Source organism: Eublepharis macularius, chromosome 17 (assembly GCF_028583425.1).
Source record: "Eublepharis macularius isolate TG4126 chromosome 17, MPM_Emac_v1.0, whole genome shotgun sequence".
NCBI classification, from domain to species: Eukaryota; Metazoa; Chordata; class Lepidosauria; order Squamata; family Eublepharidae; genus Eublepharis; species Eublepharis macularius.
In genome coordinates, this window is record NC_072806.1 from 29,375,076 (window position 1) to 29,391,661 (window position 16,586).

Consider the following 16,586-nt stretch of genomic DNA (forward strand, 5'->3'; position numbering starts at 1 on the left):
TGTTCGCTCAGGGGCTCGTGAGCCCCCTTCTCAGCAGCTCTGCAAGTCTCCTGACCATTAACAACACTTTGGTTTGGACTCAACTATTGTTCCAATCTGCCAGGCGGTTCCCAGACTCCGTTGCTGTGACTTAGCCAACAGTCCAGGGGGGGAAACATCTTTTTTCCTCGGCAAGTTTAAGAAGTGGGCATGGCAGAACCAGTCAGTGCCAGCCGCCTCCTAGGTGTGCTCCAAAAGGGCAGCCTCCGTCTCTTGGAGGTATTATCTCCATTTTGGTCGTGGGGAGGATGGCAAATGGGCATCCCTTGGCAAGGCCTCAGCTAAATTCTGGCATCCGGGCTTACCCTCGGTTCTGCAGGTCTTCCAGATTGGAGGCGTTCCACTCTGACCCCTGCGAGGAAAGGGACAAAAAAGAAAGACACATCAACCCAAGGAAGGGCAGTGCAAGTTTAGTACCCCCTCGCCCCAATATTCTGGGTACTATGGTTGTTGTGGGTTTTCCGGGCTGTATTGCCGTGGTCTTGGCATTGTAGTTCCTCAGGAGCTACAATGCCAAGACCACGGCAATACAGCCCGGAAAACCCACAACAACCATCGTTCTCCGGCCGTGAAAGCCTTCGACAATACATTCTGGGTACTGTTTGGAAAAATTTCCAGAGAAAATATGTCATTCTGTGGCTTTGAAGCAACACTTCTGTGAAGATTGGCAACCAGTTTGCAAGGGCTCGGAGCCTGCTTGGAAGGAGAGGGAGACCTGAATGGTATGACAAAAGAGGAGGGGAGCCACAGGTGTGTGTCAGTCCCCCCCCCTCAACCTTTCCTTCCAGACAGTGCTTCATGGGAAGGTCCCTGGCCTCCTTGCCTCTAACTTAGTATCTGGCTGGGATTAGGAACAAAGGACAAAAAGGGATGTGGCTGGAACAATCAAACAGCTCAGACAGGGAGGGGAATGGAACCAACTTCCTGCTCTCGTCAGCAATCCCAGAACACCAATCAAAATGACTCCAGGGCCAGCAGTACCTGCGTGTATTTCAGTGGCTTTGAACTGAAAACGGACCTAGAAGTTAAAAACGAGGCGCATAAATAAAATCCAGCTAGGAGAGGAAGGGGGAGTGTGTTTGTGTTTGTGAAAGCATGACCTGGCTTCCGTCATTCTGCCAAGAGGCAGGATTTTAAGGTAAACCGGCTTCGCACACTCAACCCTGGGCAATGACAGGGCGTGCCTCCAGGGCTGGGAAAATCCCAGCAGAGCTGCTGATAAATCAGGGAGACGTGCCTTGGCACTGGGTGAGCCAAACATGGGAGGAGTGTGAGGTTTACACTGGCAGAAAGGAGGAGGAAGAGGGAGGACACGCCAGGTTCTTTTGTTAGTGCTTCCAGTGTCTGCTGAAGCTTTGCAGATGTGAGCTACAGGAAGCAAAATGCCACCTTCCCAACTTGCATGAGCCCACTTCTCTTGGGCTTGTTCTAGTTTGCCTGGTCCTTTGTTCCCACTGTCCACTCCCCAAAGAGAGAGACTGCTTCATCAGTGCTCCAAGCCGAAATCCAGCAGCATTCAGGAGCAATGCAAATGGATACTTTTCAAAAGCTTGACTATAGGAAAGCAGAAATGGCTGCCCAAGTGCCCTTGTTTGCCTCCCGCCCTCTTGTCTCTGCTTCCCTAGGCACCCTTCCAATAAACAAGCCAGCACTCCTTCCTCCCTTCCAATGATGAGCATTCTGCTAATGTAAGAACTTCCAAGGAAATGTCTGTGGATGGCTCTACGGTTGAGCTTCTGTTATCCCTACCAGGGGAGCTAGCCAGGTACTGGGGACTCATTAACAGCTTTTGGTTCACAAAAGTTCCATAATCTTTGCTGCATGCATACATATAAGCAAGGCGGCTAAAAACACTAGCTAAGTGGTTATGATGTTATGGAATGCTCATGAATATTCCAGCTGCTCAGGAGAGCAATGTTAGCAACAGAATACTAGCAAAAAGGACAGCTTCTCTGAGGGATGAGAAAGACCAGTTAGAATGGGATGGGAAGACAAAAACCTCCACCCAAGGTCTAGGAACACAAAGTGCTTTGTGTGGTTGTTCTGAATGACGGATGCAGGTCCAGGTAAAAGCTGAAGGGAAGAATTCTGAACAAGGTAGCTGAAGGAAGCAGGAGACCAGTCAGTGGGGCTGAGCAAAAGCAGCCAATTAGGTAAAGCTACCTTTCCCTGAACCAAATGGGAACAGAATAGGAGCAGATAAGCTTTTGAGTTTCCCCGAACTCTTCATGAAGCGAGTTCAGTAGAACAAAACAGCAGCAAAAGAGGAAGCTTCAAGAGGCAGTTTTGTGTGAGACGAGTCACCCACCAAAAAAACATGATCAAAGATCTGTGTGGGACTGTCCATCTGGCCAAGGATGACGATCATCTCGTTATCGATGAATTCCTTGAACTCCCGGAGATTGCACGCCATCTGCATCTCTAGTTCCGTTCGGATCTGCAGAGGAAAGACAGAGACTGATTTGAGACCGCCGATCGTACCACCGAAGGCTCTCGTTCTTTGCTGAGTCCCTTCGTCTGCCACCACCTATTCTCCTCCATTCCCCGAAAAGGCAGCCAATGTATTTATAAAATGTATCGACTGCCTAACAAAGCACCTAAAGAAAAGCAATTCCCTTATACTGATATTTGAAAAGAAATCCCAAAATAATGGAGCCTGCAGAAGGGCAACAACAGTAACATCAGTTCAGTTTGAAAATGCCCAAAGGAATTACCCCCCCCACACACACACACCACCACCACTTTCAAACAGTTTTATTCTGTGTCTAAATTTTAAAAATGGCAGGAGAAGATTTTTGGGCCTAGAAGTTTCTGAAATGTTGCTCTGCACAAAGCCCACCGCTGCGCATCTTGGAGACCAGGAAAAAGCAACTCAGCTGTTGATGTGCCAGTGCTGAAAAGAGGTCTGCGATTTTGCACCTCTGCCTATCCCCAACATGTCCAACAGCCAACCTGGACCCACCTCTTTGGATGTGATGTTTTCCAAGTCCTTCTGCATCATAATCTCCCTCAGTTTGGTCTTTATCAAACGCTCAGTGCGTTCTCGCTCTGTCGGGCTGGGGGGGGGGGAAAGGAAGCGAGAACAGTTTTTCAGGTTAGCTGGGCCATTTCTTGTTCACACACACTAAAGTCTTAGCTCTGAAGACTCCAGGCCTCCAAACAACTCCATTCTGGGCAGTTGCTTCAATCCAACTGGCCTACAGTTATTATAGAGATTGCTTTCTTCATACAGCACCTCCAAGGTACATGAGCCTCTTGCAGACTAACAGATTAGAATCACACATGAGCCTAGTTTAGACACGCAATGCAAGTGGTCATGTTTTACCTGGACTGCACCACTTCAGGCTCTTCAAAGGGGGGGGGGGAGAGTGCATGTGTGAATATCCCAACTCAAAGAAAAATGCCATGTAAGAGAGGAGCCAGGCTAGATTCCTTCTTCTTCAACATGCTTGTTTTCTGTATGCCGGGAGGTTCTTTTGGGCCACAGCATTCAATCATGGAACGCCACCTCCTCCCAGCCTGATATGGTACAGTCTAGAAAAAAGTTTTATTGGTTGGTTCTGTCGTACATTTGAGAGGCCTGCTCGTTTCAACTGTGTGGGCATGTGCACTCGACAGAGAGAGGAGAAGGTGAAAGAGGCAAGGGCTCCTGGGGAACAAATGCAGGGAATTCCACAGGCCCTGCTTATTTGGAGACCATGGGTTATACTTTTGCCACTGTTCAAAAAACACAACCAGGATACGCCAACACAGAAAGGAAGAGACTACCGACATTCAACCGCTAGCTTGGGAGACTGAGAGAGACTGGCAAAGACCAAGTCAACTGTGTCCAACTATCCAAGGGGAGAGGAGAGCTTTGTCCCCCCCCCCAGGCAGAGACCCCAAGGGGAAACATTAATTGCCTACACACTACTGCTGAGTTTTTAAATTGTCATCTGTGGAATAAGATCAGCAGGGAATCCCAAAGGCTATCTAGCCCGGCCCTCTGGCACTTGTCAGTGCCAGCCAGCCAAAAGCAAGCAGGAAGAAGAAATGTGCGACTCTCTTTGAATCCTAAAATCACAGCAAATAAAGGAACAGACACAGACTGGAAACGATGTGGGGGGAGAAGAGGGCTGTGTGGCCTAGAATTCATGGGACACAAATCTCCCAGCGAATTCACCCCGTTCTTGCCTGTTCCTGCGTAGGGTTAGCCAGAGTGCAGGAGAGTCTTGGCCATCTGGCCATGCCTTCCCACAGCTCCTCTGCCCCGCCTCCCACTACCTTTCCTGGAAAGGTAACCGACTCTGTGCCTCTTTATATGGAGTGCTGAACACAGCAAAAAGCCGTGGGTGGGGCCCAGTCGCCTCCAGCCTTATCACAGGCTGCGGAAATAGCTCAGCCTAATCAGCAAGGATGGGCATGCCAAGTGGCCGCTGCTCCGGGCTGGATAGCCAGGGTTTCTTCTCAGGGCAGCCAGAAGTTCACATCTCACACACTCTTTGTCAAAATGGTCTGACTGGATCAGAGTAAGAGGTACAGCAGCAGCCAGATGGGAAGCGCACAAGCAGGACATGAAAGCAACAGCACCTGGCACCCTGAGGTATACTGCTTCTGTCCAGGAGGCTCTATATATAGTTGTTGAAAGCTCCTCCTCAATGAGAACATAATCCTGAGTGCCAGCCTGACCCCTCTGGAAGCAAGAAGCAGGATGCAAAGGGGAGGCCTTCCCCTAGTAGCAACTAGTTACTCCCCGTAGTGGCTCCTTTTAAATACCCATCTAAACCTGAGTCAGCATTGACAACAGGCTGGGTTATTAGCAATCAGATGCTATAATAACCGAAGCCAAAAGGAAGGAACAAGCAACAAACAGATGGCAGGGAAACTTACCTGTGATGTGAAACATACACACACACAGTGGCCAGAGAGAGACAGAGACAGAGAGATATGCAAACACAAAATCTTTACAACACAAATAAGTATATGGAGAACAGCCAGCATGAAAGCTGCTTTGTCCGCCTCTGAAACATTACGTAGCAGATATGATATCAATAGGGAGGGGTCCATGGCTCACGGGAAGAGCCCCGCCTCTGCCTTAAGGTGCATAACAAAACACTGTACAGTATTTCCTGCAAATTGCTTTGTATGTCAGACTTACTGTGGAATTTCTGTCCGCTCTGTTTTGAATGCAAGAGCTTTGCTTTACATGTAAGTATTGCTGTGATTTTCCCCTACATGTCAAAATTGACTGCTGAATTTCAGTTCTGCATGCATTACTGCTCTACATGAATGACTGTTTGTAGTTTTTGGTTTGGCAATAGCATACACAGCGTTTTGTTATACTCTTTCAGTCACAGCATGTGCTTTGGCATCTTCTGGTTTTGATATTTTTACACTGTGGTTCCCCTTTCCTCCCAATACTGCCTTCAGAAGGTGGCGTTGCCAATTAAAGCATCAAGGGAAGCAGGTGTTGTTTTGAGGGAGACTCTCTTCTGCCCGAGAGAGGTGCAGCCAGTCAGAGGAAAGTGGGCTGGATTGACTGAGAAGGTCTGAGTCAACATGAGACAGCTTTGTGTGTTCATCGCCTGTTGCCGAAACACTGTTGTGCTCTAGACACTGGACTAGAACATGTCCTGTCTACTTCTGGAGATCAGACCAACAACAAAGAACTCCCCGCAGTATTAGCAGAGTTTGAGAACTGACGCTCCGCCATAGCAGATCACGAGCCAGTGTATGAACACCATGGTAACCAGAGATGGACTCCCCATGCTCTACCATTTGGGCCAAATTCTAGTCAGAACATGGGGCTACCAATGTGGCAGAGAAGCTGGCGCAATCCTGGATCTACTTACACATCTGTGAAGAGAGCAGGGGAGTCCGGCCGGTGGGACTGGACATCTTGCATGGCATTCCACTCGTTGACCGAGGACTGGTCGGAGTTGATGTGGCTCTCATAGTAACTGACCCAAGTGAGAAAAAGGCTCCCAGGGTAGTAGTTATGAATCCGGGCCACTTCGCATGCTTTGTGGAGGCTTTGCAGGGCAGACCTGAGGATGAAGGGGAGACGCTATCAGCTGTCACTCGGTTCCAGATGTACAACTGAAGGACTGTTGCACTGGGGCCAAGGATTCTTCAAGAAAAATGGCAAGAAGCAGGATCTGGAAATGATTCTGTCTATCCAAGCGGACAGAACCGGGCTTAAAAGAACCACGGGGATGGCTCAGCCCTCTTGGAACAGACCAAAGGCGTGTCCAGTCCAGCATTCTGCCTCCAGGAGCAGCCAGTGAAAGGCCTCTAGAAAATCACTAAGAAGGCAGCGCCCCCCCCCAGCTGTTTGTCCCCAGTGTCTGCTACCCAGAAGGAGGCTGCCATCATCAATAAACCTCTGCTCCACTGATTTGTTTTCAAAAGCCATCTAAGCCAACGAGCAAGGCACCTTGTGGCACTGAGTTCCATAAGCTTATTATGTACTATAGGAAAAAGTACTCTTTTGTCTGTTCCCAACGTTCCTGCCCATCGATCAACTTCACTGGGAGCCCCCCACTCCCCCACTGAAGTACACCTTTCAGGAAACCTTGTCCATGTCTGTCCACTGTTACTATCTTTGATTAATTTTTATTTTTATTTGTTATTAATAACTATCAATAAATTAATAAATTATAAATTATTATTAAATATTATTTGTTTATTTCTCACTGGAAAACCCTGAGTGAGCTGTTGATGAATGCCACCGTTCTTTGGGTACAGTCTGGAAACGGATGCATTGTAACACAACGGCAAGCAGAGCTCTCACGCCGCAGCAGCAGCCCGAACCATTCCCTGCTCTCAGAAACCATCAGGCCCAAACTCTCCATCCAGTGAGCTCAAACCTGTCCAAAAAAGCCTCCTTCTGCTAAATGCTTTCTAAGAGGATCTCCTATTCTAAGACTCAAGCTCTAACTTCAACTGTGACCTAAGGAGGCCAGGCTAAAAAAAAAGACACCCCCTCCTCACATTTCCAATCGACTGGTAACATAATTCTGCAGTGCAAAGAGATTGTGAGTCAGCAAAAGCACAACCAAAAAAACGTTAACAAGGACTGCCCTACAAGGAAAGAAAATATATCCAGGCAGCCAAGTATACAAGACTCAAGGAGCTTATTCTTGGCGTGCCCAAGACGCAGAGAGAGACCCTGACCAGGGGACACTTTTGCTCTTTGCTTTCCTGGGAGTAGCTTATCCCGCTTTGCTTAGAGGCTTTCCCACAGGCATCTGGCTGGAGCTGGAGACAGAAGGCTGGGATTCTTGGCAGCTGCCTGGGAAAGGTTTTCTTACCACATGGCTTGCACTGACACTGGCTTGAAGATGTGCACTCTGTTGTCCGTCGAGACGCTGAAGCCCCTTAAAAACAACAACAGAGAACTAGGCTCAGTAAAAAGAGGGGGGGCTTGAATGAGCAAGCAAGAGGATCAACTGGCAATCGGATGGTATTCCCACAGTGCCCTGCAAGAAGAGGTGGAATCCAGCACTGGGTTGGGATATGGGGCAATTGTTGTGAATCTTCTGAATTGGCCCTGGAGGACTGCCACAAAGACATGAAGCTAGAGCGCTCTGCTTCCCTGCAGGCAGGTAGGAGCGAAACCGAGGAAGAGGACAAGCCCATCTTCTCCCCAGGGTTCACCTCTCAATGCCATTCGATCAGGACTATTTCCAATCAGTAGCCAATGGAGTGGCAATTGATGTCAAATCCACAGGGCTTTTGCGGGGGGGCAGAGTGGGTTCAGAAACATCTGTCTGATCACGAAGTGACTCTTACCCATCGCCATCCAAATGAATGAGGGCATCACTCCAGAGTGGCAGGACCAGTCCCATTGTACACACGCTGCTGCAAAGAGGAAAGAGCAAAGCAGGAGAGAAATGATGAACGGGGGGGTCTTTCCCACCTGCTGTAAAGGTCACAAAGGGGTGACCACCAAGCTGACCTCTGCGTATTCTCAGCTTTTCACATGCAGGACAGGTGGCCTTTGCCAGGACAGGCTTCTGAGCCCCCTACTCGCTTCTGAAACCAGCCACATCGTCTCCAAAAGAGTTTAAACCTACATTGTTCTTGCTCACCCACTCATTCCCTAGCAAGAAGCAAGAAGTTTGCAACAGGCCAAGCACCATCCCCTCTGCCCCCAAAATGGACTGCCAGCATGCCCCATAGCCACGCCTGCCTCTTGCCTTTGGGGAGCCCAATTTGGCCCTGGGGTCCCCAGATGCTGACCTCTGCCTAAATCCCCCTCTTCAGCAAGGAGAGCTCTTCTCAGGCTGCTGCGTATTCTGTGATTTCAACCCTCCGCCCCTGGGGCACTGAATTCTTCTACCAGAGTCTTCCCTTCAGTCGGCCGCAATGATGATATGGGGCAGTCTCCCCTAAGAGGCTTGCAAGCTGTGTGTCTGATACAGTTTACAGGAGGCTCAGTGACGTCAAGTACATGCAAGGTCGGAGCTGTACGGCTTCAGGATGACCGAATATTTCCCTGTGCCTGGAAAACTTTGACCTCATAAAGGTTCCTTCCCCTTATGTGCTAGTTTTTTATGAGCAAGAAGCCTTCTCCACACAAAAGCGCTCAGTTGAGTGAAGCCACACAGCCTAACTTCAAGGGCCACCACCTCATCGGCTTGCTGTGAACTGGATTCTCCAACAACTCTTCTGGTCTGCTGCTGTTTAGGCACATTGATAACACTTATGCCCCACTCTTCTCAGGTACATGCGTTCTTTTCCCCAGACAATTAAAGGCAGTTTGATGGGTGGTGGCGACAAGAGTGTGTATACACACTCACCTTGTTGTTGCCTCTGCTAAATAGGCTTTGCAAAGTTTTTGTACCTTTGCAAAAACCTCCAGAACTTGTTTTGGCCAGGGGCAGCAGTGGGACAAAAAGAAGTACACGTACACCCTGATCCTCTTCAACCACTTTCAGCTTTCTCGAAACCGATCTCCTGCTTCCCGCCTTCTGAGGCCAGACCCATTTAGCTTCACTACAGGTCTTCTGGTTCTTCTCTGGGCATGCAACGGTTACTTACTCCTTTTTGTCAAATTCTCACTGATATTGTTTCAATTGTACATTTTAATGGCTTGGCTCTCCTCACCGCCTTTGGGGCCACAGCCAAAGGGTTAACAAAGGAAGCATACTGGACAAGAACCAACACCATCTGCTTGGCCGACAGGCCCCCCCCCAAGGAGCGAGAGCTGCTCAAAGCTATTTGTGCAGACCAAATGAGATGAGCTCATGGAAAAAAGGCACCTCTGAAAAACCTCCCCAGGGGCCGGGGATATTTTTAGGGACGTCCTCCACCCGGCACTGCCATCAAAGCCCCCAGCAACAAAGCTAAACTGAGTTTCTAAATAGCGAGCTGGTCACAGGGAAGGGAGATTCAGCACCCACGCAAGTGGCAGCACTGCTCCAGTGGAGGAGTGGTCTGGAGAGCCAGACCAGAACAGCCCTGATTTTTTTCCCCAGGCTGCTCGATGAATGAGAGAGACAAGGACATTTACCCTGTTCCCTGGCAGGCTCCCAACCAAGAATATAAGGGTGCTTTCCAGCCACTGTCTGTCCTCCCTGCAGCCCAGCAGTGTTGCTATTCTCTGCTTCACCAGCTTAAGGCTACCCTTTCAACAGCTCTCCATATAGTAGCTCATTGCCCTTACCTATTTAGTAAATCTTAACCGCTACATATCTAGGTGTCAGACTAGGATCTGGGAGACCCAGGTACAAATCCCCACTCTGCCAGGGCAAACTGCTGGATGACCTTGGGCTAGCCACCTACTCTTAGCGTAACCTACGACTCACAGGGTTGTAGTGAAGATAAAATGCAGAACAATATAAGCTGCTTTGGGTCTCGATTGGGGAGAAAGGCAGGGAACAAATCAAGTAAATAAATAAATAGTCTGACACACTAACCACTACACTACACTGTCCTTGCTGCTAACCCAGGTTAACTAACACCTCCCTCTTCTTCCATGCTACTCATGTGTCCTCACTGTTTACAGCAACACCCCTTGTCAGCTCCAAGGGATTCTGGTGCCTTAGGCAAACTATTTATTTATTTATTTAATTTCACATTTCTATTCCGCCCTCCCTGCAGCACCCCCATTATAAAAAGAACAATGAGAAATAGCATATTAAATAGAGAAAAAACCCTCACTTGCATCAGATATGGCACCCTTCCAAGCATGGCACCCTAAGCACTTGCCTAGTTCACCTATATGGCCAAGCAGGCCCTGGAAATACTCAAGCAAATTCACACAATTACTTCTGGGCTCTCGGGGGTTCACTGAAGACAGAGCCCAGGCCTTCCTAGGCCTAGAACACGGCCTGGGGACAGGCAGATTTGCAAGCTGCCCTCTGCTGCAAACATGCATGCAGGTGCTACTTCTTGGACCAAAAGTCCAAGCGGATACTTAGTATAGTAGTCTCGACACACAGGCAAGTGATTTCAAGAAAGGTAGCAGATACTAGAAGGAGGTCATATTTTGCAAGCTTGCTGGCTCAATTAAAGTGTCTTCATTCCCATTTCACTTCCCCTCTGGTGAGAAATGAATCGGCCAATTTATTTTTGCACCATTTGGGGTTTCCTTTTTAAAAAGCATATGTTATCCAACTATATTTGTGCATCAAGGGGCATTAAAATTGCCTTAAAAATCCACAAACCACCAATGACGTTAAATACGAGGGAGACCAACACTAAGATCAACAGGAGCGTATAGAGTCCCTCCCCAAACCCCCAAAGGGCCAGATCGGCCTCCTCCTTAGTACAATAAAGACCTTTATATTCCACAGATCATTTGGAAATGGAGAAGGGTTTTTATTTTGGCAACATTTGCAAAATTCTGCAATTCCGACTTTCTTTGCCACTCTTTTAATTATTGTGGCTTCGTTTTGATATTATTATGAAGACTGCAAAAAGTGATCAGAGCAGCCCCTGCTTTTGGCAACTCCCTACTGACAGCAGTGAGCGTATGGAGGGGTGGGGTGGGGGAATGAAACCAAAAGAGAAAGTCCAAGATGCCAGTGATAAGATGGGAGGGGGGAGAGAAGAAAGTACAAGCAAGCAACACCCACATCAGTTTGGCGGGTGTGACCTCTGCCAGATCAATTCTCAGGGGCGGCTGAGGTCACATGGCTATTGACTCCTTGCCTGGGATTGGGGTGGGGGACGGTTCCTGCTAATATTAAGTTGAAACAGAAGGAAATAAAATCTTATGCAAGGCGACAGCGAGGGGGTTGTACTACAAACTTGATTTTTTTTTAAAAAAAGAGGCCTGCTACCAAATTTTGCAGCTCTGCTATTTCAACTCAAAAACATCTGCTTTGTTTTTATTTCTCCCTTGTGTGAATCCAACCCACGTCTCTGTTACTGGGGCACTTTCCATTTCCTCATGTCATATCTTTCTTGCTACATTTACAGTTTCAATGTTATTTTTGCGTGTATAAATGACATAAAGAAGAGCATCAAAGCAGCAAACTAACTGAGTAGAGAGGCAGCAAAAGGGGGCAAAATGAAAAAAAAAATCCTTGATAATGACAACATATGAAAACAGAAACAAATGAACAAAAAGGCAGATTTGTACATCCCTCTACAAAATCTAAAACCAATCAAGATTCAGCAGCAGGGATACTGAAATCCACTGGCCAGGAAAAATTAATTCTGCATCCTACATAAATTGGACAAGTGAGCATATGTGGGGGATGGAGTGCCTCCCAATAGGCTTGCCTCCGAAGAAATTTCCTTCCACCATGGCTGGGAAGACTACCCATTCCTCACCTTCACACTTTTCCTGGGGAAAAATTGCTATTGTCCATACCCTTCATAACCGTGGGGGCATGATGCATACGCAGTGAAACAGGAACACATTGTGTGTGTGTTTTCGTATCGGGCTCCCAGAAACTGTCCAGCCTGCCCAGGCCATTTCCCAATCCAATCAACAGCTGCTGGTCTCTTCTGCAAATCTGTGATACTTTGTCAAAACTCTTTCAGAGTTAGTGGCCAATCACCACAATCATGTGGCAGTGAAATTAATTGTGCATTATGTACAATGGCACTCCATATGGCCACCCTGAATCTGCTTCCAACCAAGAGTACCAAGTGAACCTGCGCTTTAGGCTTATGTACAATGGCACTCCATATGGCCACCCTGAATCTGCTTCCAACCAAGAGTACCAAGTGAACCTGCGCTTTAGGCTTATGGAAGATGAGAAAGAATTTCTCTGTCTACTCTCTCCACACTCCCCCCGCTCTCTCCTTTAGCCATATTTTTCTTTTACTATGAAATCCCAAGCGCTAGCTGTCATTCCTCATAGTGAAATTCATCCAACCCTCTGGCCCTTTTATAGCCCTTTTCCAACTGTGTAACATCCTCTTGGAAAAGAAGCAACCTGAACTGTGCCCAATCCTAGTAAACCATCTCCACGCAGACACAGTACCTGTCATTGGACGAAAAATCCATTCCAAGAACGATGCTTTCCTCCGTGTCTTGCCGACCGTTGGTCGAGACCACCACCATATATCGTGTGCGGTTCTGGTACGTGCTTTCCAGTCTTACAGCCTTAAGAGAAAAAAGAAGCTGTTATCAACAAACCCTTGCTCCATATTCCATGCATCTTGGATTGATGGAGGACCTGTGCTTCAACAGCAACCAGACATGCAGAAAATCCATCCCCGCATCTTCACCTTGGGAAACTGCAGGGCAACCAGCTAAGGCACCACTTGAACAGCAAAAGGCTAGAGGTGGTCCGATGCCTAGGAAAGCTTTCCAGTCTAGCCTGAGCAACAACTGATTGTCCCATAGACCTGCTTCTTTCTGCTGTTGAGTCCGCCCTGTCTTGCTTTTGACTTAGCAGGTGCTGGATCTAACCCTGCAGAGGAGCCAGCTGCACACCTAAGCCTGCCAAAGGAGTCCTGAAAAGCCTACAGAGAAGGGCCTGTGAAACTGCCCTTATATCTGACTGCTGGCCCATCTAGATCAGTTTTGCATCCTCTGTCTGGAAGAGGCTCACTAAGGTCTCAGGCAGAGACAGATCTTTCCCAAGTGATTGAACCAGGCCCTCTACCCCTGAGCCACAGCACACACCCCACCCCCACCCCAATCTGATGCCCAGCATGAATCACCTGGCAGAAAACATAACACTGTAGGGAAAATAAAAATGCATTTAATGGGCAGCAAGTCAGCTCTAGCATTAGACTATGCTTGGGGCAAGAGAAGCAGAATTCTGAAATCCACATGATATAAATAACCAATAAATATATCAAGGACGTCTGCAGAACTTGTCACAGAGGAGAAAGCGAAGGCTGTTCTGTCTATAAATCCACAGAAATCCTTCTTCATCCTATTAAGATTTCACTGTCAACTGTTCATGCACTTCCAGATACTTCTCTGCTGAGGTAAGAAACTTGCTCTTTTTTTTTAAGTGAAAGCAGTGATTCTCGGGATGCTGAAATGTGACATCCCAAACACCCTTGCAGCACAAGTAAGATGCACAGCTGTGGTGCTCTTCTGAGGTCTGGTGCACACTCTCAAGGGACAGAGGTGATGGAACAGACTGTATCTCTTCATATTGAGCTGGAGGATCACCTCTCCCCCTATGTTAAAAGCACCAGCTCAGCAAGCAAAAGGAGTGTGTATGTGCGGGAGGGAAACCTCTCACTCTTTGCTGAGCTACATTTCTATCTGCATGGGGTTCTTTTTTTATGAAGGAGCATGCAAAGCTAACGTTCACTGCCTGTAGACTCAAGTGGCGCAATCCTTTCTGCCATCTCATTCTCCTCCATCTTTGACCTCAGGCAGTCTTCTGAATCAAAGGAGTAACTGTATGGCTGCGTGCAAAGGCATCCTGTTTTCATTAAGAATTATTACTTGGAGCTAAGCCCCCAAGGGTACCCCCCCCGGGGGATCCCTCCAACCCTCAACAAAACTGAAGGCCACCTCTGATTTACCAATTCCTGCTTCATCTCCTTTGTAAAACGCAGCCAGTCTGCAGAGGAGGAAACCGAGGCTGCTTAAAAATGGAGCAGACAGACGACGGAACTTGTGTTCCTGTGCCGTTTCCTTCCCTCCTGGACCAAGAATAGTTGGTGAAGTTCAGCGGGCGGCTGCTTGAGCCTCTGACAAGGGCTGACTCAGCTCCAACAGGCTATATGCGCTGGCTCCTACCCTTGACCAGTCAGTGCTGACGTGGCACGCCAGGAAGCCTTCGTCACACAATGCAACCCTCTTCCAAGAAACCTGGAGGAATCTGACCGGCGTGGCCCGAAGTTGGCCCCTGGGTGGAAAAGCCAAGGCACAGCGAAGGGTCACTGTGGCAGGGGTGTGCCACAGACAAGGAGAGCTTCTTTGGCAGGCACAGCCTAACTTTTGCAACCCTGCTAGCTTTGCTGCTGGGTATTTTTAAAGTACTACAGGAAGATCAATGAAAGACGACCTGGGGCACCTCCAGAGACTGGATGTCTTAATTATGGAATCAGGGGTTGGGACCAAGCAAAAGGGGAGGGGCTCTGATTATGAGCATCTCAGAAACATCTGGCAGGGTGCTATTGGAACCAGAATGCAGGTTTAGATGAACCATCAGGTCTGATCCAGCAGGGCTCTTATACAACACGGGCATCAACAAGAGAGTACCAGTAGGATATCTTGCTCTGAAGCCGGCAAAAAATAAGAAATGCAGATCATTTCTCTCTCTCTCTCTCTCTCTCTCTCACACACACACACACACACACACACACACACACAGCTCACTCCTAGCTACCGTGAGCTCCTTCAAGCAACAAGCGGATCAATGTAATCTAATTTGCTTTACTAAACCAATTTGGGCAGTGGCAATTAGCAGGGTGGTTTTGACATAAGATCACCACTCAACAAGCAGCCGGAGCCAAAAGGTCCCCATGGCCTCTAGCCACGGAAATGGGATTTGATGAGCAGCAAGAGGATGTCAACCAGTTTCCAGGAATGGAAGCATTTAGTCCATTTTCCTGCTTTACTAACTAGGCTCTTTCCCCCTCCTGTTTAGGGTTGCTCCATGCAGAGATTTTGCATCCAAATGGAGCAGGGGTTTCTTTGGAGCACCCATACAATATGGGTGTATGGGTTTGCCCGATTGCCCCTTTTCCAGGTTTCCCCCTGCTGTGCTCTGTTCTTCCCACCAGTAAGAACTGTTCAACAGTGGAACAGGCTGTCTCTTTAAGCAAAGGCTTGGGCAGCAATCTGTCCCGGACAGCGCAGCTGCATGTTCCTGTGCCCAGACAGGGGGCCAAACTACAAGGCTTTTAAAGTCCTGGCCAACTCTTTAACATTCTGTGACTACTCAAACCTGCAGCAGCTCCCCAGATCTCAGGCTCAGGAGACCAACGCTAGAGCTGCTCAGGGCTGAACCTGGGACTATCTGTCTACTGCTGAGCCTCGGTCTGACCTCGCAGCAGATGTCTGAGAAATGAAGCCACCTTGTACCATCAGTCCCTCAAATTCAGCCCTGCCTGCTCTGAATGACAGCAGCTCTCCAGGGTCTCAGGCACCAAAGGGTCTTCCCCAACAACAATGATGCAAAATCCATTTTTGCTGGAGACGTTGAGGATTGGCCCTGAAGTTTTCTCCATGCTATGCCCACTAAGCTATATGCCTGAGAATTCCTACTGTGGACTGTGGTCAGCTGAGATTCTCTCACCCACTCATGTCTCCTCCAAGCCACAGTTCTGCACTGGTGGTGGTGGTGGAGAGTGCCCTCCAATCATAGCTGACACCTGGCGGAGTTTTCATGGCAAGAGACTAACTGAGGTGGTTTGCCATTGCCTGCCTCTGCAACCCTGGTCTTCCTTGGAGCTCTCCCATCCAATTACTAACCGAGGCCAACCCTGCTTCGCTTCTGAGATCAGGCTCATCTGGGCTATCCAGGTCAGGGCACATCTCAGCACTACAGTGGCTGAAATGCCATTACTACATCCGCCAGCCGAAGGATCACATCATTTAATGCTGACTGACCTCGAGGAAAAGCACGCTGGACAGGCTCAAAGTCTAGGAGCCACTCTCACGGTTCTCCCTCCACCAAGGAAAAAGAGTAAACATAGCAGCTCCAGAGGTATCTGCTTGCTGCTGGGATTACTGGTAAGATGGAAAGCCAGCATGGAGGGGGAACAAGTAGTCCGCGACTGAGGACACTCCAATAGATTGGTATTCCAGTGTGAGAACCACTGTTAGATTAGATCTGAGAGACCCAGGTTTGAAACCACCCCCCCCTCTGGCATGGAAGCTTGCTAGGTGACCAGCCTAACCGAATTCACAGGGTTCTTGTGAGGATAAAATAGAGAAGAGAACGATGTAAGCTGCTTTGGTTCCCTATAGGGGAGAAAAAGCAGGGCGTAAAAGAAGTAAACGAATAGATTCCAGATCAGAAAACTTTGCAGCCTTTTTCCTCTGAAAGCCAAATCCCTAAATTTCAAAGGACTCTTATCATCAAGGACAGGAAAAAAACCTCCAAATTTTGTATTAAATCCTTTCAAGTTCTGCACCATGAAAAGGTGACTTCTGAGACCCGCATAAATTATGATACTAGGGTGCA

At 48.3% G+C, this 16,586-nt stretch overlaps 1 protein-coding gene across 2 annotated transcripts in view; it reads right to left on the bottom strand.

Moving 5' to 3' along the window:
• The window catches only part of SSH2 (slingshot protein phosphatase 2), a 128,517-nt gene that overhangs the window by 15,172 nt on the left and 96,759 nt on the right, over nucleotides 1-16,586 (bottom strand). For both annotated transcript variants that reach the window (XM_055001513.1, XM_055001515.1), the window contains 7 exons: nucleotides 12,465-12,586; nucleotides 7,813-7,881; nucleotides 7,332-7,397; nucleotides 5,871-6,065; nucleotides 3,002-3,095; nucleotides 2,348-2,476; nucleotides 345-391 (listed from right to left, as the gene is read on the bottom strand). In XM_055001513.1, the coding sequence (XP_054857488.1) occupies nucleotides 345-391; nucleotides 2,348-2,476; nucleotides 3,002-3,095; nucleotides 5,871-6,065; nucleotides 7,332-7,397; nucleotides 7,813-7,881; nucleotides 12,465-12,586 (722 nt within the window). The remainder of the gene's footprint in view (nucleotides 1-344; nucleotides 392-2,347; nucleotides 2,477-3,001; nucleotides 3,096-5,870; nucleotides 6,066-7,331; nucleotides 7,398-7,812; nucleotides 7,882-12,464; nucleotides 12,587-16,586) is intronic.